General features: G+C 53.5%; 8 protein-coding genes across 8 annotated transcripts; 5 read left to right on the top strand and 3 right to left on the bottom strand.

The window, feature by feature from the left end:
- Positions 1-35: 35 nt before the first annotated feature.
- HD553DRAFT_304218 (phosphomannomutase) lies at positions 36-1,780 on the top strand. Its single transcript, XM_046178976.1, has 7 exons — positions 36-415; positions 494-527; positions 628-920; positions 996-1,058; positions 1,122-1,267; positions 1,344-1,417; positions 1,497-1,780. The coding sequence occupies exons 1-7, from the start codon at positions 336-338 to the stop codon at positions 1,614-1,616; spliced, it is 810 nt and encodes a 269-aa protein (XP_046039593.1). The 5' UTR covers positions 36-335; the 3' UTR covers positions 1,617-1,780.
- On the bottom strand, positions 1,781-3,640 carry HD553DRAFT_291673 (RNA polymerase III subunit Rpc25-domain-containing protein). The gene is made up of 8 exons (XM_046178382.1): positions 3,465-3,640; positions 3,324-3,397; positions 3,126-3,235; positions 2,948-3,034; positions 2,819-2,882; positions 2,600-2,730; positions 2,280-2,482; positions 1,781-2,178 (listed from the first exon to the last, which is right to left on the bottom strand). Exons 1-8 carry the CDS (start codon positions 3,486-3,488, stop codon positions 2,071-2,073), a joined length of 801 nt encoding a protein of 266 aa, XP_046039592.1. The 5' UTR covers positions 3,489-3,640; the 3' UTR covers positions 1,781-2,070.
- A 178-nt stretch (positions 3,641-3,818) lies between these two features.
- On the top strand, positions 3,819-6,324 carry HD553DRAFT_279994 (Cullin repeat-like-containing domain protein). The gene is made up of 9 exons (XM_046178097.1): positions 3,819-3,942; positions 4,005-4,094; positions 4,163-4,268; positions 4,340-4,454; positions 4,530-4,635; positions 4,707-5,017; positions 5,091-5,468; positions 5,537-6,161; positions 6,227-6,324. The coding sequence occupies exons 1-9, from the start codon at positions 3,867-3,869 to the stop codon at positions 6,280-6,282; spliced, it is 1,863 nt and encodes a 620-aa protein (XP_046039591.1). The 5' UTR covers positions 3,819-3,866; the 3' UTR covers positions 6,283-6,324.
- HD553DRAFT_304214 (uncharacterized protein) lies at positions 6,325-11,762 on the bottom strand. Its single transcript, XM_046178975.1, has 11 exons — positions 11,136-11,762; positions 10,924-11,043; positions 10,731-10,842; positions 10,341-10,643; positions 10,171-10,257; positions 7,031-10,088; positions 6,877-6,968; positions 6,695-6,812; positions 6,580-6,629; positions 6,469-6,510; positions 6,325-6,402 (listed from the first exon to the last, which is right to left on the bottom strand). Exons 1-11 carry the CDS (start codon positions 11,381-11,383, stop codon positions 6,367-6,369), a joined length of 4,266 nt encoding a protein of 1,421 aa, XP_046039590.1. The 5' UTR covers positions 11,384-11,762; the 3' UTR covers positions 6,325-6,366.
- Positions 11,763-11,924: 162 nt separating this feature from the next.
- Positions 11,925-13,311, top strand: HD553DRAFT_304209 (uncharacterized protein). Its single transcript, XM_046178974.1, has 4 exons — positions 11,925-11,980; positions 12,050-12,242; positions 12,343-12,630; positions 12,760-13,311. Exons 1-4 carry the CDS (start codon positions 11,958-11,960, stop codon positions 12,880-12,882), a joined length of 627 nt encoding a protein of 208 aa, XP_046039589.1. The 5' UTR covers positions 11,925-11,957; the 3' UTR covers positions 12,883-13,311.
- Positions 13,312-14,122: 811 nt separating this feature from the next.
- HD553DRAFT_304207 (putative polysaccharide biosynthesis protein) lies at positions 14,123-15,612 on the top strand. Its single transcript, XM_046178973.1, has 6 exons — positions 14,123-14,440; positions 14,509-14,561; positions 14,640-14,775; positions 14,900-15,016; positions 15,095-15,128; positions 15,206-15,612. The coding sequence occupies exons 1-6, from the start codon at positions 14,351-14,353 to the stop codon at positions 15,244-15,246; spliced, it is 471 nt and encodes a 156-aa protein (XP_046039588.1). The 5' UTR covers positions 14,123-14,350; the 3' UTR covers positions 15,247-15,612.
- Positions 15,613-16,351, bottom strand: HD553DRAFT_347549 (uncharacterized protein). The gene is made up of 3 exons (XM_046183309.1): positions 16,306-16,351; positions 16,095-16,201; positions 15,613-15,991 (listed from the first exon to the last, which is right to left on the bottom strand). The coding sequence occupies exons 1-3, from the start codon at positions 16,326-16,328 to the stop codon at positions 15,951-15,953; spliced, it is 171 nt and encodes a 56-aa protein (XP_046039587.1). The 5' UTR covers positions 16,329-16,351; the 3' UTR covers positions 15,613-15,950.
- Positions 16,352-16,761: 410 nt separating this feature from the next.
- HD553DRAFT_321660 (terpenoid cyclases/protein prenyltransferase alpha-alpha toroid) lies at positions 16,762-18,741 on the top strand (the record flags this gene model as incomplete). Its single annotated transcript, XM_046181243.1, has 6 exons — positions 16,762-16,809; positions 16,923-17,419; positions 17,503-17,589; positions 17,663-18,247; positions 18,329-18,587; positions 18,658-18,741. The coding sequence occupies 6 exons, from the start codon at positions 16,762-16,764 to the stop codon at positions 18,739-18,741; spliced, it is 1,560 nt and encodes a 519-aa protein (XP_046039586.1).
- Between the last annotated feature and the right edge of the window lie 474 nt (positions 18,742-19,215).

Genomic DNA, 19,215 nt, shown 5'->3' with positions numbered 1-19,215 from the left:
GCGGTCCCGTATTTGCCCTTGTCCATGGGGGCAGGCGGCAGGTGAAGAGGGAGTGTGAGGTTCGGGGAGTGTGACACGTGTGCCTGCCTCTTTTCTCTGTGCTCCCCCCTGCCGCTGCTCCCTCTTTTTAGCTTCCACGTCGCGTTTCTGCTTCCGGAAGCAGACGGGAGGCTAGGGGTGAGGGGCAGATAAATACCCCTAACCTCCCATTCTACTCCTATCTACTCGCTGCTCGCATCTTCATATTGCAACGCAACGATTCAGCTAGCCAGACACACATACACATACACTCCTTTTCAGAAACCACTTCATAGACACACTATCGCAACAACAAAATGTCTCTTGGAAACGACAAGGTACCCGCTGGAACCGCCGCTTGGGAGGGCAGGACCCACCCCAAGACCATCTGCATGTTGTCAGTACAGTGACCAGGTGGTCAATATATCATGCTTGTGGCTGATTGTCCGATGTCATTGTTACGGTGACTTCGTAGCGATGTCGACGGCACCCTTTCGGCTGCTAGGCAGGTGAGCAGTCCCACTCGGCACGCCCTCTATCGCCTCAGGTTCGCTCGCTGACCGGAATGCGCCTCAACCTCCTCATACCCCCTGTCGACCTCACATATAGTCCGCTAAACCCGAGATGATCCAGCTCCTCCAGGATCTCCGTAAAGAATGCGTCATCGCCTTTGTCGGCGGTTCCGACCTCGCCAAGATCGAGGAACAGCTCGCTGGCAACACGTCTACCAAGGCCATCCACGCTTTCGATTACGGGTTCGCCGAGAACGGGTTGACCGCTTACAAGATGGGTCAAGAGTTGGCCAGCCAGAGCTTTATCGGACATATCGGGGAGGAAGAGTACAAGAAGTTGGCCAGGTTCATCTTGCACTACATTGCTGATCTCGACACGCCCGTCAAGAGGTAGGTCTGTGGAGGCTGCGGTTGAAGAGTGCATTGAGGTTGAAATTGACCAGTTTTCGAACTCTGGACTTGCAGGGGAACTTTTATCGAGTTCCGAAACGGAATGATCAACGTCTCCCCTATCGGCCGTAACGCCTCGTGGGTCCCCTGGATCTTTCTCGCCTTCCGTCGCTTACCCTGCCTGCCCCACTCCTATCTCAGTACCCAAGAACGCAACGACTTTGAAGCGTGGGACAAGCAGAGCGGCTGCCGAGCCAAATTTGTGGAGGTTCTCAAAAAGGAGTTTGCCCACCTCAGCTTTACCTACTCGATCGGAGGTCAGATCTCGTTCGACGTCTTCCCCACCGGTTAGTTTGATATGTTGCTGGGGTGTACGAGTTGAAGTTGATGGTGGGGCTGATGACTGTTATCCGTTGCTTGCAGGTTGGGACAAGACTTACTCGTTGAACCACATCGCCGAGGAAGGGTTCGAAGAGATTCACTTCTTCGGGGACAAGGCGAGTCGACAGCACCCCTTTCTTTCCCCCGCGTGAGACTGGGCTGACAGCCCGATTTCAACCGTGATCGTGATGACAGACTTACAAGGGAGGAAACGACTACGAGATCTTTTCCGACGAGAGGACTATCGGACACACCGTCACTTCCCCGGAGGATACTGCTAGGATCCTGAAAGAGTTGTTCTTCACCAAGAAGTAGGCTCTACCAGCCCAGCTTCGCTAGGGCGCCATGATCGATTTCTGGCCTGGATCGTGGCCCCCGCTCCTCTCCTTTCTTCTTGCTCTTCGAATCTGTGGTGTAAAGACATATATCTCGTGATGGACTTTTCTTTTTGTTTCCCGATACATGCGTTCGTCCAGTCTAGGCAGTGGTACTTATGCTGTCGATTACCGAGAGGCAGTCAATTCCTCTGCTCGGACACGAAAAGCTTGTGGATGTCTCAACCCTGGACGCGGACACTGCGTGATATTGTCAGACAACAGCCTGGCGGGCAATGGATACGGTATCACATCGACGTAGGGCACGATCTGCTTCAAGCCCCAAAAGGTATGCCAAAAGGCTCGTGATATATTCAAGAACGCCCTTCCCGACGTTAATTATAGTTACGAAGAGTCCCGCCGGATGGAAACGGGACCCCTCTTGTGGACCGGCTTCATTCCATATCGACATCTTCCTCCATCCCGTCTTGACCTTCCCCATCTTCTTCTTGCCCTGCTCCCCACCAGCTGATCGGACCTAGACCATGATCGTTCATTTCCGCCTATCACGACGAGAATCATCGATACTGAGTCAACATTCTGTGCCCCCCTTCCATTCCCGCTTCGATGCTTCATCCCAAGCGACACTGGGCGGCCGACTTACAATAACCTTGAACGGAGCGTCCCGTTCCCTCTGCATCTTCTTCAAAGCCTCTTCCTCTGGTGTTGGCTCGATCCTCAACCCCGTCTTCGGGTCCATGGGTGGAGGTCGGTTCTTGACGTTGGGCGGTTCCGGTTCTAATTCTTGCCATTTCAGGGATTCGACCCGGAATCGTACGATACTGTCGGTCTCAAAGTAAGTCCGTTCTGAGGTTGATAGATACAGAACCGGGGGGAGGGGGGGGACAAAGAATGGGAATTTCGGCAGGGGTGAGCGGAGCGTCCAGTCGGGGTGGGCGGTCGTGCTATGTCACTTTGACTCACCCGAGGAAGGCTGGTCAAAAGGATCAGCAGGTTGGGCAGGCTCTTTAGGCTCTTCATTTTCTCCAGGCTGTTCTTCTTCCTCTTCTGGCTCTTCCTGCGGTTGATAAAAGTACGACTTTGCCTCTGGGTCGCTATGTAGAGGGGACAAAGAGGCAAGTCACACACAACGAGTCAGTAAGTCTACTCGCAATTTGAGTATGGCTCCGGGGATCTTCTTACAAGGTAGATATCTGAGGTAGATTAGCCTTGGGAACGTATATGTCGTTGAAGAACTCGACAGAAACTAGATTCAAATCCGCTTGCTACGTGAGCGAATCGTCACTGGCAGGGTTGCGATAGACAACGCACCTCGGATATGTTCTGCTGTAGACGAGATGATCTTGCCGAGGACGATCTCTCCTACGGTAGGGGCGAAGACTACCACCCGGAAGATCGCTGTTGAACAGAGATAGCCAATATGGTCAATTCCAGGACTCGTGTTTGGGATGGAGTTGGGAGGAGGATGATAAGGCCTGGCTGAACTTACTTTTGTACCAGATAAGACCGTCGCCATACCGCACGTTTCCTTCTGTACAGGTCAGGATATCGTAAACAGACACAGCGAGGCCGATTCCAGGTATGAGATGGTTAGAGTATCTGATTCAAGAGGATACAACAGAGACGATCATCAGCCCTTGTGGATGCGCATTCAGCGGCAGAAAACAGCGAGCGAGGTCGCTCTCACTTGACATTGATTGCGTCCTTGACGGCAATTTCCGGTTCCAACCCGAATGCATTTGGATGTACCGCTATCGAATCCTGAAGTTGAGAAAAGACACAATTAGTCTTATTCGAGAGTCTCAAGTGCCGTCTGGATGTAACTCGCTTGTATTCGAGATAGGATAAACATCTTTCTTTCAACGATCACGAACTTTCGCCGAAGTTTCCCTCGAAAACGTCTGGCAGTATTCCTCTTGTCCCGGCCGCGGCAATACAGCTGTGCGCTTCCGGATGATACGTTTAGATGCTGAGATTCAATGGAGGATCTTGCACGACGATCTTGAGCAGATCCAAGTTGCACATGTGTAACTCAAAGGTTGAGTAGCTGCATGTTGCTTCGGCTTTCAACGACGAATTTCCAGATTTGAATCCGAAATTTACTTCCGAAGAGCGAGCGATCAGCAGCAGAGATCACTTACATCTCATATTCATCTCATCCTCGTACTGCTTGCTCCGTTCGCCTGGATCTTCATAAGGTTAGCTTGAACTCTCGTACGGTATAGGAATCATGGAAGAAGAAGCCGAGCTCGCTTTGCTAGAGCAACGTCTCCAGCAGACCAATCAGCTGGCAAGTCGGATGACAGGCAAGTCTCTGGCATCGGGGATGAGCGATGCACGATTCACTTACTCGGTCAACATATTGTAGGTCTGCTTTCACAGCTGGATACCCGGCTTTCGAGGCTTGACAAGACGGTAGCTCCGTTCGGTATTCAAAATCTCACACGAGAAGCCTCCAGTCAGTCCCATTTCAACAGATGTTAACGGAACGCGTCGCACTGACTGATGAATTTCGTCTCGACCCAGATATCGACATCGCCCTGGCCATCTTGAGCGGTGAAAATGTCCGGACCGAGATCATCAAGAGCGAATTTGCCGTGGGGAAGCACGAGGAAAAGATCATCTCACAAGTGCAAGTGCCTCTGCTTTTCGATTGGCTAAGCTGGTTGTCACTGACAGCTTCCTTTCGGCATTGCATGATAGACCGGCTTACTCCCAGTTCGACGAATACACCGGGGCTGTCAATCGGATACTCAAGGAGATCGACAGATTGAGCAAGAATGACTTGAGAAGCTCGGAAGCGCACATCCGGGACTTTGTAAGTTGGACACCCTGCTTAGCACCATCCCATCAGCGTTGTATGGCTAACGTTAGGAAACGGGACACGCTCCAGAGCAAACTCGTCGACCTGGCGACGAGGAACTTGGTCAGTCTGATGCTCAAGATCTGTAGGGAAGCGACAGAACAGAGCCCAGATATGGAAGGTATCGTTCGGAGTGGTCAGTGACGAAGGTTGTGGCGTACAAAATGATATCCCACTAATTAAGGTATGCTCCCGTCTCATAAACAGGACCATCGACGCCGGCCAACGCCATTCCCACCCTTCCTCTCATAACAAGAGTCTACACCTACCTCTCTTCACTGCCGAAATCCTCTTCTCATTCTTGTTCGCCTTCAACCCATTCGGCGATGACATCGGCAAAAGAAGGGTACTTGACCAGCCGAAGGGATTATATCGTGACAAGATGCATCAACCCGGTCGTCCGCGAGTTCGATCAGTTGACCGAAGGTCCTATGTCACCGGGACGAGAGGAGGAAGGGCGAAGAGAAAAGTGCAGGATCATTGCCAGAGTTGCTGAAGGTCTGAGGATCTTGATGCAGGTAAGCATGTCAAAGAAACCGTGCATCCCGGTTGGATACTGCGCTTAGCGAATGCTCTGGGTTCGTCGAACAGACGGAGTACGATTTGATCAACCACCTCTTTCCTCCCGCTACCACGTCAGCTCTCCTGACAATCTTCAAATCCCCCATCAAGACGCTCAACGACTTGTTGACGACCCAGACAAATACCATTAAACGATCATTGAACGCCAATACCTTCTACGCTCTTGAACTGTATCAGACGCTAAATGGGCTCCAAGTGCAGTGGGAAGAGTCGGTAAGGCAGTTGCTCGGCGATCAGGATATGGAAAAGACGGTGGCGGAAGCGGCAGCGGCGATGAGAGGAGCTTGTTTGAGGAGTTTCCCTGAGATTCTGGTCGACGTCAGGACGCCGGCGGCTGCAGGGACGAGGGACGTGGGGACGTCGTCGGTCGCTGATATCACTTATACCGTGAGTCGACTCGAACGCGCATCGCCGAAACCGGTTCTTTTGACCGAGGACAAAGTGCTGTTATATAGACGGTCACCTATCTGGAAAACCTGTCGTCTTACGAAGCTACGGTGACCGACCTGCTCACTTCCCTTGGAGATCGCAACTGGCTCATGGGCGCGCAGACCGGTCAACAACCTCGCTCAGGGGGCGAAGATGGGATCCTCCAACACTTTATCGCGGATCTCTTGTCGGCGCTCATATCTTCGCTCGATAACCGATCGAGATCAATGCGCAAACCCGTCTCCTCGATCTACATGCTCAATAACCTCAGCTATATGCGGAACAACTTGATCTTGTCCAACCAGTCGGCAGCCAACGACATTATGGGCTCGACTGCTGAGGATATACTCAATTCGGCTTACCGGGACGCCAAGGCGAGGTACCTGGATGCGTGGCGAGAACTCGTGGGCCTTCTGGCGGAACCCACTTCGAGCGGAAGGTTTGGAGTTGTTGGAGTTGGGGGCGATAAGCAAGCGGTAAAGGACAGCTTGGCAAACTTTTTTAACCGACTCGACGAGCTTGAAGTGCTTTCGAGGCAGCACACGCTGTCACGGCAGGACCCCAACTTACGGGAACGGTTGCATGCCGACGTGCGGAATCTGGTGGTGCCAGCTTTCCAGAGCTACATGGCGAAAAAGCATGCCGAGAAGTGTGAGTCGTTCAGACTTTGCGAGGCAATAGAGGTTTCGCTGAATAAAATTTTGCACATCGCGCAGATTCGAAATCGTCACCGGCCGACGTCGAGAATCGCCTTGCTGCGTTGATTCGATAGTCGGCGACACAAAACCCAGGTTGTATCCACGGAGCCACGTGTCATGTATATTCAACGATTCGAAACTCAAAAAGACAGTAAAAACTACATGCCAAGGCGTATCAATTGTTTGATACCGATCTATTCAAATGAAGCAGCGAAATGTCAGTGGCCATTTCGAAGCTCAAGTACGCGAGGTGAACTCACCATCCAGCCAGTCATCCCCTCTGATTTTGGTCCGCGGGTCAACTGTAAAGCAGGGGGTCCGGTCAGCGTTGGACTGTTATCTCGGCGACGTGATCGCAACGATTTGCTTACCATATCTACGTGCATTGCCAAAGCTGCTTGTGCGTCTCGAGCAGCGATGGCTGTCACAAAATAGTATAGCATTTAGCAGATGAAACGAGCAACAAAGCAGATCTCGTCCACTTACCTTTGACCATCTCGTTGAGCTGAGCGACAACAGGCCCTGGTACAGTCTCACAGTTCAGCTCGTCAAAGAGCACGTTCAACCTTCGCTGCGTGTCATCCAAGTTCTTCCGTTGTTGAGGCTGCAACTCGAATGAGAACACGGTCAAGACAAGACTTGATGTAAGGATGCGATCGCTCGCTTACCGGTACAACATGCGTCAATCGGCTCAGCTCGTCAGAAAAGGACTGGAAGATTGGCTGTGATCCTGCAGGGATGTGCGATCGATCTCCCGGGGCTATTGGAGTAAACCGAATTAGGCCAGAGCCAATTAGGCGATTTCGTACACCTCAAACTTACGATATTTGGGTGCAGCTTTGGTCGGGGGTGCAACCGAAGCTGGACGAGAAGACGACGCGTTGCCCATCTGCGATGGTGCCCGTCCAGGAGGAGGTGGACCTGCTCGTGCTCCAGGTGGAGGTTGGTATGGCCCTTGCGAAGGAGTCTGAGCCTGGGGCGCAGGGGGTTGCATGTATTGCTGCTGCTGAGGGGCAGGCGGCGACATGACCCTGTGCTGAGGTGGCACCAACGGGGACATGGCTCGGGCCGGCGGCGGTCCAGCAATGGCACCCGGCGGCGGACCAGCTCGCATGGGTGGACTCATCGGCTTGGCTTGAGTGTATTGCGCTTGATTTGCTGCGGGCGGTGGTGGCGGTGGTTGAGCCGAAGCGGGTCGAGGAGGCTGGGCGCCTCGTGGAGGAGGTGGAATAGCTGCTCCCTGTCCCCTTTGGGGGGGAGGCGCGAATTGCCCGGGCTGCTGGTTTGGCTGTTGATACCCCATAGGCGATTGCGCGGGTACGATCGGCGATTGACCTTCAGGGAAGGGCGACATGATAGGCTGGGGCTTGCCGGGTGCACTTCCTGTCCTCTTGGGTTGCATCGAAGGAGCGTCGTTCCATCCTGGAATGTCCCGTCGCTGTGCAGCAGGGACAGGTCCTGGCGAGTCGTTCTGCCTGGGTCGAGCCATTGGAGGCGGTGCAACAGGACCAGCTGGCGCTCGTGGTTGTTGTCCACCGTATTGGCCATAATTGTTGGTCGCAGGGGTGTACGTGGATGGACCGGGACCGTGAGGAGAGTTGGATGCGCCGTAAGGGTTCGACGGGGCATAAGGGTTCGTCGAGGATGAGGGACCGGTCTGAGCCGGCTGACTAGGCTGAGCAGGTACGTAAGGGCTATAGGCTGATGGCGCGGCGGATAAGGGAGGTTGCTGGATCTCTTGCACAGGAGCAAACGGTTGCTGAATCCCGAAAGCCGGATTCGGAGGCGCCGGCGGCTTTTGCGCAGGAGTAGGAACGAAAGCCGATGTAGATGCCTGAGCGGGTTTCTGCTCCGCGAGACCAGCACCAAGCATGTAACGTGCACGGACGCTCGTTGGTCCAGCTTCGTCTCCCTTGCTTCCCTTGTATCCAGCCGGAGTCTGTTGCACGTATTTGACGGCCAGCTGAGTCTGCCCTTGAGTGGCCAAGAGATCGGCGTATTCGTAGTATCGGTCGTAGAGGGCGGCAAGAGAGTACGTCCTAGCACCGCTCTCGGCAGCCGAAACAGCTTGAGTGGGCTGCGCGAGATCTCGATCGACATAGTTGGTCGCGCTTCGGAAAACAGCAACCTTCTCCATGAAGGTCTGCAAGGCCTGAGCATGTGCGGTATATCTCGAAGCCTTGGCGCCATCAGATCCGGCGCCATTCACGGCGGTGTCCTCGTCCTCTCTCATCTCCTCGACCCAGATGTTGACCGCCTTCTCCAATCGTCCAGCGGCAAGGTAACAAAGCAAGGCATTCTTTCGAAGCTCCTTAGCCCTATCGGAGTTTGCCTGATCATTGGACCCATTGACCATACGGGACTGGAATTCGATACGTTGACCGAGCTGTTCAGTCAACCCGTTGAATTCGTCGGCTCGGGCAAAGGTGCACAGGACGACGAAGACTTCCTGCCATTCGGTCAAATCTGCGTTTTGCACAACGTCAGACAAGTCTTCCGAGACGATCGACTGGAACAGTCGAAGGTAAGGAAGAGCTGTGGTGCGCTTCTCAAAGTAGGCCTGCTGGGTCTTGGCCAAGAGATCGGGACCGCCTCGAACGGCGAGCACTAGCGCGTCTGCGAATCGGTCCACAGACAAGCACAGAGTGACGGCGGATTCGAAGTCCCCGACGACAAGCGCCCGAGTGATCAGACGATCGACCTCGGACTCGTTTGAAGGGTAGATCTTGAACGTATTCGACTTCATGGTCTCGGAAGCGACCGACGAAGCTCGCGAGCCGATGGTAGCCGCGACCGAAGAGTCCTTGGCATAAGCCTGATGAGGAACCTGCATATGGTCAGGCAAGGCGTTCCTCAGTTGTCCTATGGAGCTGAAGAAGTTGGCACCCGCTCCGGTATCGAATTGAGGCGTCCCGATCCTGTTGTCCTCGTCGAACAAGCTGTGCTCGGTCATCTCGGTCTCCGCCTCCGTCTTCTTTGTAGCGTCCGTAGTCGCGCTGACCTCGGACGGAGTTGAGATGCCTTTGCCGTCGGCTTCCGATTCAGCCTTGGGGGTCGAAGCACCGTCAGCCGTCTCTTCCATCTCGCCAGGTTCGGCAAACGTTACGGCACCCTCTTTGGGCGTCTTCACCTCGCTTTCGTCCTCGCCTTCAGTCTTGATCGTGAGCTTGAACTTTTTGATCGCCTCGCTAACCTGATGTGCGATCTCTCCTTTGGAGAAGCCGAGCAAAGTGACGAGCTCGTCCCTCGAGTTGGTCGTAAACAAGCTCTTGAGAGCCTTCCAACCAGCCACAGCCGACGCGTCACCTCCTTCCTTTTTGGCCATATCTTCACAAAACGATCCAAGCTCTTCTTGAGAATCGATCGCGCCGGCGAGCATTTTGGCTCGTTCGATAACGTCCTGCTCGGTGACCACGGATTGAAGCGAGACGACTCCACCATTGACTGAGGCGAGCTGACCTCCGAAGCCAAACGCTACGCTGACGGGGGGTCGCAACCACTTGGGAGGCTGTTTGAGCGAGAGCGCAGTCGCGCTCGAGCTCTCTTCACCGGGCTGGCTGCCAAAAATGTCGTCCGGGTTATTGGATGCGTTGGTCTTGTTGGCCGATCGACCCGCTTCATTGTGGTTCTCGTGCGTGTTCTGCAACGAGTGGATCCCAATCTTGCCGTCAAACGAGGCCGTAGCGATGAGGTCCGGGTTGCGGGGACACCAGGCCGTCTGGAACGACCAGTTGTCGCTGCTAGGGAGTTCACCGACAATCTCGCATGATTGAGGGTTCCAGCAGATGGTTCGGTTGTCCTTGCCACAAGACAACAAAAGGTCGCTGTCTTGTGCACACCACGATAGGGACAAGATTCCCTTGTCGTGGCCGCTCAAGATCTGTTGCGGCGGTAGAGGAACCTGGATCAGCACACGAGCCATAGGAGAGAGAGAAGAGGCGACGACTCTGGCTCCGACTCGCCTTTTCGGGAGCGAGCGAGTTTCGCAAGTCCCAGACCATAACAATAGGCGAGGTGTCGTCTTCCGAAGCAGTGATCAATCGAGTAGGCTATGACCACCAAAAATCTCATTACTCAGCACAGCGTCCGAACACAAGCTAATGAGCTCGTCAGAACGTTTGGCCAGACTCACGTTGTTCGGATGCCAAACGACCGAACTCATCCCCCTCTTGTTCCCCACCTGCATGTTCCCGAATCCACCCATATTCCTCCCGGCTCCTTGCATTCCGGTTGCAGCCCCACCCCCATATGCCAGGGACAAGACCTCCCTCTTCTGCCTCAAATCCCAGACTGACGTGTATCCCGAAGAGGACGAAGCAGCGAGGATGTGAGCAACGGAAGGGTTCCATTGGACGCTGGTGATCTCGTCGAGCTTGGTGGATTTGGGACCGGTCGAGTGAGTCTTGTCAGGGTTGGTCAGATCGAAGACTTGAAGCTGCGACGAGCGGAATGAAGGGGATGACACGATCATCAGGGACTCCGTTCTAGTGATCGAGCTTCCAGTTCATTGAGCCGGACTTACCTCAGCGTTGATGGCTCCGCTTGCCAACAGGTTTTGTTGCTTAGGGTTGAAATCCAACCCCCTGACAGGTCCCGTATGAACCTCGTTCTTGAACACCAAGGCCTCTGAAGCGCTGTATGTTACCAACAGATTCCATCATCGGGATTGTCATCAGGACGAACCTCCTGAACAAAAGGACTCGGGAACCGCTCACCCAGCTCCATTGAGGATCTTGTCGGCATCCCAAACCGAGACTTCACCCGTTTCCATACCGGAAGCGAGAAGGCCTCGAGAGTGTTTCGAGGATGGGTTTGACCATGCGAGCCGGTTGAACCTGTTACATCGGGTCGAGGACACAAACATAAGAGTCGGGAGCCATCAGTTTTAAAACCGGAGACGTAAGATATACGAACAGTGGTAACCTACCTGGCGTTCGTGCTGATGCTTCCCTTGGGCCCCGGCTGACCCTCTCCGCCCAAGAACAACCCCTCATCGGTAGATCCCTGCGATCCGGCTCCACCGAAAAACTCGGGTTGCCAAATCTCGAGCTGACCGACATTGCTGAAAGTCTCATCGAGCGCTCCCGAAACGGTTCCCGTCGCGATCAAGGGGAGGGAGTCGGCCGAGGTACCCCATGCGAATGTCGCTGTGCGGTTCAGGGTCTGTACCGTCATGTTATCGTGTCGTTCAGGTATGTACGTGGATTGTGTCGTGTTGTATTCGTTTACTTGTAGCCGATCTCGATTATGAAAACGCTTTGGTTGCAGTTGCTGAGTCGACGTGGCTCGTCAAGGGGGAGATTCCGTTCTCGGACTCGGAGCCCTTTGGTATGCGATTGGCGTGAAGATTACACGCCGTTCTGTCCTCCGAGCTTCAAGCGGTTGTACGTAAGCTCTTGTTTCGTTTCACAAGAGCCACTGTCCTGATCTTGTTATACTCGAAGGAGGGAGTATATGTTGTGGTGCGAGTACATGCCGCAACTGCCTTGTTGTGTAGACAGACGATGTCGCATGTCGATGATGCTGATGGCTGGCTGGCTGTAGAGACCGTTACGTGTCAGAGCCTTAGTATCGACTTGATATCGCATCGAAGTGACACACGCAGTATGCGTTATTACGTCGTCGTCATTAGCATAGCCAGCGCCCTTGACCAAGATCTCTAAGCTCGATCGATGATTCAGAACGGGCACAGGCAGGTTGTAGCTCGCTTGGACCTCTGCAAATCAAATCATAGGTTGTATCTCCGGTCATGCTGTTGTACAGGCTCTCGAGGTGCGCCTATCGTCTCCTTCAACTATTGACGTCCATGGCTAACCGACCTCGTCACTCTCTCATTTACAGCCTAGTAACACTAGGATCACTCTCCCTGTCACTTTTTCCCGTTCCAATATCAGCAGAGGTCGTATCTGCCTCCTCCTCTTCCTCTTCGTCAACCCAACCGAATGCGTCGAAACACCGATACGAATCGCACGCCACGACGGGAGATCTAGTCTGCAGGCCTTTTGGAGAGTGCGAGCCTTGCCCGCAAGATGAGGTGAGTTTAGCTCGGGGTCATCTTGACGTCCTGGCACAGGGAGAGATCACCAAGCTGACCGTCCCATCTTGCTTCCCGCCTTGTATTTTGGACATTACAGCTCCATCGTCCTTATTGTCATCCATACGGGAACCGCCGACTCGTGCACTGTATCCCGCATTCACACCTCGCCTCCAACCCTTCACATCCCGATCTCAATTCCGCTTCTACCGATGAGACGGGTAACCACCATATCAATGAAACCATCACGGAAAATGCTCCGCACGTGATCGGGATCGGAAACCAAGAGGGCAAAGTGGACGTCGCCGGGAAAGGAGGGGAGATCCCGGCTTGGGAGAGTTGTGGAAAGGTCGTCGCGCTGGAAAGAGCTGGGTATGGAGAATTTGTCGTGAGTCTTCTTATTCGCCTTCCCCTCTTGGTCGAAACCAATGACACTGGCCATACATGTCTGACATGCAAGCTACTCACTTCGCCCTACCTCATCCTCTCTGCTTTCCTATACCCTGCGGATGCTTAGACGACAAACACCCTCTTCCTCATCGTCTCCCTCTTCATTCTCATGCTTCGAGCCAACAAGCTCGCGGCGGTCCAGTATCGGGCGTTGGCGGCCAAGATTGGGATCGGTGGAAGCATCGTTTAGAAGAATGTCCGTTACAGCAAACTAAAGGAGAGCGGAGGAAAGGGGGTTGGTGAGGTGAAATCAAATGAGGTTGTTGTATTTGGGTTCTGACTCTTTCGGCTTTGAGTATGCATGGAGTTTAAAATGGCATCATGAAAGCGATCACATTGTAGCCCCGGCTATACTAAGTAGCTAATAATCGAATCAACATGCGGAAGGGCATCGAGACAGATTGGACAAGAAACAGAGCTACTCTCAGGAAATTTGCGGACATGCCAGTCTTTCAAGGGTCGCAGAATGAGTCCAAACGCCAAACGAACAAGGGCACCCTGTAGTTGTTGCCATTAGCGCAAGGTCGTCTTCGACATCGAAGGAGGCAAATGAGAGCGAGGACCATCGATTTGAATTGGTTCTTGAGCAGGGCCGATATGGCGAGATCCCATGGATGGCATGTCACTGGTATATACACTGTATCCACTGCAATGGTCCCAAAACGCCGCGGTAGCAGGATGCGCACCATACCGTGTACCTAAGCCTCTATCGTTACAATGACGATCCTGCCGCCGTCTTCCAATCTGAGAACATCGTGATGAAGTTTGGATTCAAGTGCAATTCTCTCGAAAACAGATATCGAGGCTAAACTGTCTTTGGACTTCCTCAAGATTCACAACTTACATACTTCGTACCGTCGAAGATCATACATCGACACAAGTAAAAGGTTAGATAATTCATTGTTGGCGTATCTCGGTTGCTCCGGGATCTCGCAGGACCGCAATGTATGTAGACAATTCCAGACTCATGACATTAAAGTTGACCGAGTCAGTTGGGAGTTTTTGGATTACCTAGCAGAAGTCCTGAAGGCTCACCCGGTTCCGCTTGAACAAGATCGTCCCAATGATCCGGGCCGACAGATATAACATCGGATGTTGAATGTCTAGCCTTATGCTGGCGGAGAAGGCCGTCGTCCTTATGAGGGCTTTATATGGGTTTCGCTCTCGTCGTGCGCTTGACGCTCACCTATCCCCACAATGGTTTGCAATTCAAGAGTGATAATTGCAAGATCGACGAAAAATCAAGGAAGATTAGCACCTGCTCACGACGTTCGTCGGCCGGGATCCTTACAGGAAACCTCTTGCCCCTTGCTCATACAGCTGATCGAATCTGCAACTTGGTCTGATTGGAGATCGACGATTCGCGATGAAACGCCTGAAGGTGCGAAGGTGGAGGCGACGTGTATTCAAGCGATCAAAGCGACGAAATGTTCCCGTTTTCAAGCATATGCTTGCTGAGATTTCTAGCTTCTAGAGATTCGTCACACTCTCCACTTTCTTTCTCGCCATCGCTGCCATTCTAGCTCCTAGAATCTGCAAGATAGTTGACGACCTCTCACAAAACCAACAGTAAGGCTAGAAAGCTGTTTGCAGACAAGGCTTCAGTGGGCTGATCGCCTTCGATCGTCTCGCAGACTTATACAACCGCATCGCTCAAAATGTCTGTCGGAGGAATCAACCCGAATGATCTGGGGAACATGGGAGAGATCGAGCAGCAGTTTGCCGTCAAGACTGTGGAACATCTCGAGGTGCGTTGTGGTGTCATGTTGTTGCACTCATAATCACTCATTTTGTCGAGTGTGTTTCGCGAGTCTAGACTTACCAACGAGTGATCCTCAACATCCCTCCCTCAAGTTTGAAGCTTACCAAGTCAGTCCGACCATAACCATACACGTTCACAGATCGACTCACGATTCTCGGATTCCTCTTTTCATCATTCGCTTGCAGGATGGACGACGCAATCATGGAAGACTTTCAGCAGACTTTCCCCGAGCTGGATAGCGTCGAGGCGTTGACCAAGCTGAACGAGAACGAGATGAAGAGCCCCCAGGGGAAGGAACGATGGAGGAACTTTATCATGAAGGTGAATACCTACTGTCCTCCGTATTCTTTGATCGCTCTGGTCTCTTGCTGCGATACGGCTCTGCCCGTGACAAAGTGCTGACAGCGACCTACCTTTCCGTAACCTTTTCCTGAAACCATGATAGTACGAGAAGCTCGTCCCGGATTACAACTTTGGTACGATCCTCCGTGGGGATGCCAAGCGAGAGTACGACGAGGACAACTCAATCTTGGTCACCCGAGTACAGTTTTATGCCATCGAGGTGAGTTTTTGACCTGCCCATTTGGGGGGATGGGAACTGATACTGATGTTACCTGACGCGAATGTGATCGTTCTGTAGATCGCAAGGAACAGGAAGGGTGTAAACGACGACCGTAAGCCGCCTATCATCTATCGTTTTCTGCTTACAGCCCGTTGAACCCGACGTTGATATCGTTTCGCGTGCGCCCAGTGTACAACCGATACCAAGCTCAGCAGAAGAACAAGGCATAGATAGCCTCGCATAATCGGTTGGAACGGAAGAAGAGGTTCGCGAGGATAGAGCAGGGGGTTGTCATCGACGGTCACATGTATCCCTAGAATGAATCGGATCAAGGACGGATTCTGGCATATAACGAGAGGCTGGAGAGTCGGCCGAGCCAAAATCGCTCGGGATAGACCAATAGTGACGGTGCATTGGAGTGCGCCTTGACGATCACTCGTTAGACGACTAGGACGCAAGCGGAGCCTTCCGCCTTGAGCTGGAGTCAAGGGTATTTATGGATTGCGGGAAACCCGGGAAAGCGAATCGATCGATACCGAAATGTCACGGGTCGGATCCGAACAGGTCTTGTAAGGTACACCGGTCGCCGAGTGACCAGTAGGCTATGGTATGAGGCATTTTTATACTGTTTTGTTTTCTATTCTTTTTCGTTTGACAATGCAGAGATCGAAATCCGTCCGAGTCTAGATCGAGGCGTCTCGCATCCCATTCGGGCGTCAAGGTGTATGTATGTTTCGAGTCTGGATTTGGGTTTGAGGAGCGGCCGAATGGAGATCCCGGATGTGCGCCGAGTGTAGTTCATGACCGACCCGGAGCGAGAGACGGAGTCCAGGAAGTTGCGGTGATACGAACAGCAGTGGTGGGTTCCACCTTTGGGCTTGTATGGGACGCCTGAGCGATCAGGTCCGCCTTTCCCAGAGTTTTGAAGGGGAGTCTACTTCATCTTCTGTTCGGTAAAGAGGACGTGCCGGCGAACTATATCACAGCGATAAAGAGATGATAGAACAAGAACGATGTGATCAGCCCGTGTACCTCCCTTCCCGCTTCCGAAAGTCGAAGGTCTAAATTCGAGACTCACCGATCGGGTCGTACTTTCTGAAAGCCAACTTGTCGGCCAACCTGGTCCTCGTCGTCGTGTAAAAGTAGCCCGTCAATGCGCTCGAGACGAGCTTGACGAGGACGGTCCTGCGGTAGGTTTACGGATGGACGTCGCGATTAGCTAGAGGTCGAGCGGTCGAGCACGGGGCCAGCGGACGCCGAAATAACGGGGAAGGCAGGCCGGGACTCACCTCGCTTTAGCTTTGGCTGCCATGATGTCTGATTGAGCTTGGGTGGATGACGCTGGAGGAATTGGTATGCTGATGTACAAGGTTGTCGATGTACCTCTTTCACCTTCACCCACCCTGCTAGCAGCCCACGGCAAGCAAGCGCGTTGCGCTTCGAGATGGGGGAGAGGCAGTATTTACTTCCGATAACGTTATTATGCCGTAGTCATCGCCGATTTACATCCGGGGGGGATCAGGGACCTCGGAGGTGACCGCCGCCCGTGCACTGTGCACTCGCTTTGTCTTTTGTTCCGAGGTTTCCCTCTTCTTGATTGTTCGACCGATTCGACGAGTACGAGGGATGTTGTAGTAACGTACTAAGTATATATAAGCAGGCAACACTGCTCCTTTTCAGACCATCACCACGATCTCCGCATCTACGCCACGACACGCATGACATCGATCTGGAAACAAGAAATGATGTCTTACCCTGACGATGGAGTACACACCGAGACGTCGAGGTCGCAGGTGAGCGATTCGATGCGTCCGATTCGGAGCATCGCCCGTCGGCATGTAACTTTCCAGCTGATTGTGAGATCGCACGCTAACCTTCAGCCCTTCTCCTCTACACTATGCCGCAGGCCGAGACCGAGCAAAAGATCACGGCAACCATGGCGACAACACCTCCGAGTCCGCCCAAGACGCTCAACCGATCCGCCCATGCTTCCTTTCTCGGCCGACACCTCCTCTCCCTGCCCTCGGCCTACATCTCCCTCGACGCATCCCGCCCTTGGTTGACGTATTGGTCACTACACGGGTTCGACCTCTTGGGGATAGGCTTGGACGAGGAGATGAAACGACGGGCGATCGAGACGGTCTTTTCGTTTCAACACCCTACAGGCGGGTTCTGTGGTGGGCCTCCTCCGGGTCACCAGCCGCACTTGTTGCCGACGTATGCGAGCGTGATGACCCTGGCCATCTTGTGTGGCGATCATTCGAAAAAGGGTGGAGGGACGAGCGAGATGGGCAGAGCGGCTTGGGCGAGACTCGATAGGAAGGGAATGTACGAGTTTTTCATGCGGTGCAAGCAGCCCGACGGAGGGTTCGTCGTCTGTGAGGGCGGAGAAGTGGACGTGAGGTGAGTCTACCCTCTTTATTGTGATGATGCAGGTGACCTGCGATTTGCGGCAAGCTGATCGTAATAACGATGTACCGGCTCAGGGGGATCTATTGTCTGCTCGTCTGCGCGACTCTACTTGACATGCTCACCCCAGAACTCGTCGAGGGTACCGCCACGTTCCTGAAAAAGTGAGCTTTCGACCCTCATGCTCGAAGCGACGTTCCCACCGCTCAAACTGCTGAACTTGCGCCGCCTCGGCAGCTGTCAAACGTACGAAGGAGGATTCGCCTCGGCTTCGTTCCCCTCTTCAAACCCGTCCGTCTGCCCAGCCTCGGCCGAAGCTCACGGTGGATACACATCCTGTGCCGTCTTTTCCTGGTTCCTCCTCCAACCCCTGCTACGCAGGAACGAGAAAGTGCAAGAACGACAAGCTTCGTCCATCGACATCGATGCCGTGCTCCGATGGGGGGTCATGCAACAGAGTTACGCCGTCGAGGGAGGTGGGTTTAGGGGGAGAACGAACAAGCTCGTCGATGGGTGTTATGGATGGTGGGTCGGAGGGCTATTTGCCGTGCTGGACAGCGTAGTCCAGGGGGAAGAAGAGGCCGAAGAAGCCGTCGTCGCCGAGCCGGACGTCACTGCGACGGGGACATTCACAAGCGGAACGCAGATCCAGGACGGCGACAAGGACGAAGGGAAGACCAAGGGAGACTATGTGCTCGGAGATGGGGGTGAATGGGAAGAGGTACAAGGCAGGGACATGTTGTTCAACCGGACGGCACTACAAGAGTACATCTTGATCGCCGCTCAGAGCGACAAGGGCGGATTGAGGGACAAGCCTGGAAAGTGAGTCCAAGGATTCTCGCGATACGTTGCTACGATCGGGAAAATCGTCTGACAACTTCTCTGTTGGATGGCATCTCCCAGATCCCCAGACTTGTATCACACCGCCAACAACCTCTCGGGTCTATCCTCGGCTCAACACTTGGTCCGACACCTTCCGTCAAAAGTGCGCGAGTTGGAGTCGCATTGGAAACCGTCGCAATGCCCGTCCTGGTTGACCGAACGGACAAAAGAGACTGAAGCAGAGAGTCAGGAACGGCGTCGTTCGATATGGGCGCATTCTAGAGGTTGGGTCGAGGACGAAGAGAGTTATCTGGCAGTAGGGGGCGATGTCAATAGGGTGGTGAGTCTGAGCGTTCTGTTTCCTAATATGATTGGGGTTTGTGGCTGATGTGGCTACAACCGCTTGGTAGAACACGACGAGTCCGGTCTTCAACGCGCTATTATTGCGAGTCCGGCCGATGGTCGACTTCTTTTACGGTCAGGACGCAGATTGATGAGCAGCACGAGCGGGTAGACGGTTGTCACAATGTATTCTATATGTTCCCCATGACGACGCAAATCTCGGGGTCACACATGCTGAAAGACACTGCAGTCTTCCGGAAACCTGCATCCTTTCCACCCTTGCGTCGTCCCGGCTGCGACCGAGAAGCATAGCCCGGTGCTGGCTAGAGAGCCTTGATCGATTCACCCGGTAAGAGGTAGTTATCCTCTCCCTTGATCGTGTAATATTGGCGACCGACATGATAGTATCTGCAAAAGCTGCTTGCACGTGCATAGCCGCCATGCCGATCCAAGGGCGAGATAGACTGGTCGTCTTGTGTTATCTTTCAAAGTCACCACATTTACGTATCTGCGCTGTCCTCAGAGATTTGAAACTTGCTACTTGCTACGTGTGACTCGCTGCTTCATACGAGCATGCACCAAAATTCCGGATCTAAGGGGTATCTGTAACTCCGGTCAAGACATGC

Source organism: Filobasidium floriforme (genome assembly GCF_021052385.1).
Source record: "Filobasidium floriforme strain CBS 6241 chromosome Unknown HD553scaffold_2, whole genome shotgun sequence".
Classification (NCBI taxonomy): Eukaryota; Fungi; Basidiomycota; class Tremellomycetes; order Filobasidiales; family Filobasidiaceae; genus Filobasidium; species Filobasidium floriforme.
The sequence above is the reverse complement of the archived record's forward strand: the minus strand, read 5'-3'. Positions and strand labels throughout refer to the sequence as shown.

What these genes read in the sequence shown, in the direction of transcription:
- HD553DRAFT_304207 (XM_046178973.1), top strand. Translation starts at nt 14,351, where the DNA reads ATGTCTGTCGGAGGAATCAACCCGAATGATCTGGGGAACATGGGAGAG. An exon ending in GGAGGAACTTTATCATGAAG is followed by an intron (nt 14,776 to 14,899) that starts GTGAATACCTAC and finishes AAACCATGATAG; the next exon opens with TACGAGAAGCTCGTCCCGGA. An exon ending in TACAGTTTTATGCCATCGAG is followed by an intron (nt 15,017 to 15,094) that starts GTGAGTTTTTGA and finishes ATCGTTCTGTAG; the next exon opens with ATCGCAAGGAACAGGAAGGG.
- HD553DRAFT_279994 (XM_046178097.1), top strand. Translation starts at nt 3,867, where the DNA reads ATGGAAGAAGAAGCCGAGCTCGCTTTGCTAGAGCAACGTCTCCAGCAG. An exon ending in GAAAAGATCATCTCACAAGT is followed by an intron (nt 4,269 to 4,339) that starts GCAAGTGCCTCT and finishes ATTGCATGATAG; the next exon opens with ACCGGCTTACTCCCAGTTCG. An exon ending in GAAAAAGCATGCCGAGAAGT is followed by an intron (nt 6,162 to 6,226) that starts GTGAGTCGTTCA and finishes CACATCGCGCAG; the next exon opens with ATTCGAAATCGTCACCGGCC.
- HD553DRAFT_304214 (XM_046178975.1), bottom strand. Translation starts at nt 11,383, where the DNA reads ATGACGGTACAGACCCTGAACCGCACAGCGACATTCGCATGGGGTACC. An exon ending in GATTGACGCATGTTGTACCG is followed by an intron (nt 6,813 to 6,876) that starts GTAAGCGAGCGA and finishes TTCGAGTTGCAG; the next exon opens with CCTCAACAACGGAAGAACTT. An exon ending in GCTCAACGAGATGGTCAAAG is followed by an intron (nt 6,630 to 6,694) that starts GTAAGTGGACGA and finishes ATTTTGTGACAG; the next exon opens with CCATCGCTGCTCGAGACGCA.
- HD553DRAFT_347549 (XM_046183309.1), bottom strand. Translation starts at nt 16,328, where the DNA reads ATGGCAGCCAAAGCTAAAGCGAG. An exon ending in GCAGCCAAAGCTAAAGCGAG is followed by an intron (nt 16,202 to 16,305) that starts GTGAGTCCCGGC and finishes AACCTACCGCAG; the next exon opens with GACCGTCCTCGTCAAGCTCG. An exon ending in CAGAAAGTACGACCCGATCG is followed by an intron (nt 15,992 to 16,094) that starts GTGAGTCTCGAA and finishes GCTGTGATATAG; the next exon opens with TTCGCCGGCACGTCCTCTTT.
- HD553DRAFT_304218 (XM_046178976.1), top strand. Translation starts at nt 336, where the DNA reads ATGTCTCTTGGAAACGACAAGGTACCCGCTGGAACCGCCGCTTGGGAG. An exon ending in CCCTTTCGGCTGCTAGGCAG is followed by an intron (nt 528 to 627) that starts GTGAGCAGTCCC and finishes CCTCACATATAG; the next exon opens with TCCGCTAAACCCGAGATGAT. An exon ending in CCTATCGGCCGTAACGCCTC is followed by an intron (nt 1,059 to 1,121) that starts GTGGGTCCCCTG and finishes CTCCTATCTCAG; the next exon opens with TACCCAAGAACGCAACGACT.
- HD553DRAFT_304209 (XM_046178974.1), top strand. Translation starts at nt 11,958, where the DNA reads ATGCTGTTGTACAGGCTCTCGAG. An exon ending in CTGTTGTACAGGCTCTCGAG is followed by an intron (nt 11,981 to 12,049) that starts GTGCGCCTATCG and finishes TCTCATTTACAG; the next exon opens with CCTAGTAACACTAGGATCAC. An exon ending in AGCCTTGCCCGCAAGATGAG is followed by an intron (nt 12,243 to 12,342) that starts GTGAGTTTAGCT and finishes TGGACATTACAG; the next exon opens with CTCCATCGTCCTTATTGTCA.
- HD553DRAFT_291673 (XM_046178382.1), bottom strand. Translation starts at nt 3,488, where the DNA reads ATGTTTATCCTATCTCGAATACAA. An exon ending in TTATCCTATCTCGAATACAA is followed by an intron (nt 3,398 to 3,464) that starts GCGAGTTACATC and finishes TCTCAACTTCAG; the next exon opens with GATTCGATAGCGGTACATCC. An exon ending in CGGTCTTATCTGGTACAAAA is followed by an intron (nt 3,035 to 3,125) that starts GTAAGTTCAGCC and finishes TCTGTTCAACAG; the next exon opens with CGATCTTCCGGGTGGTAGTC.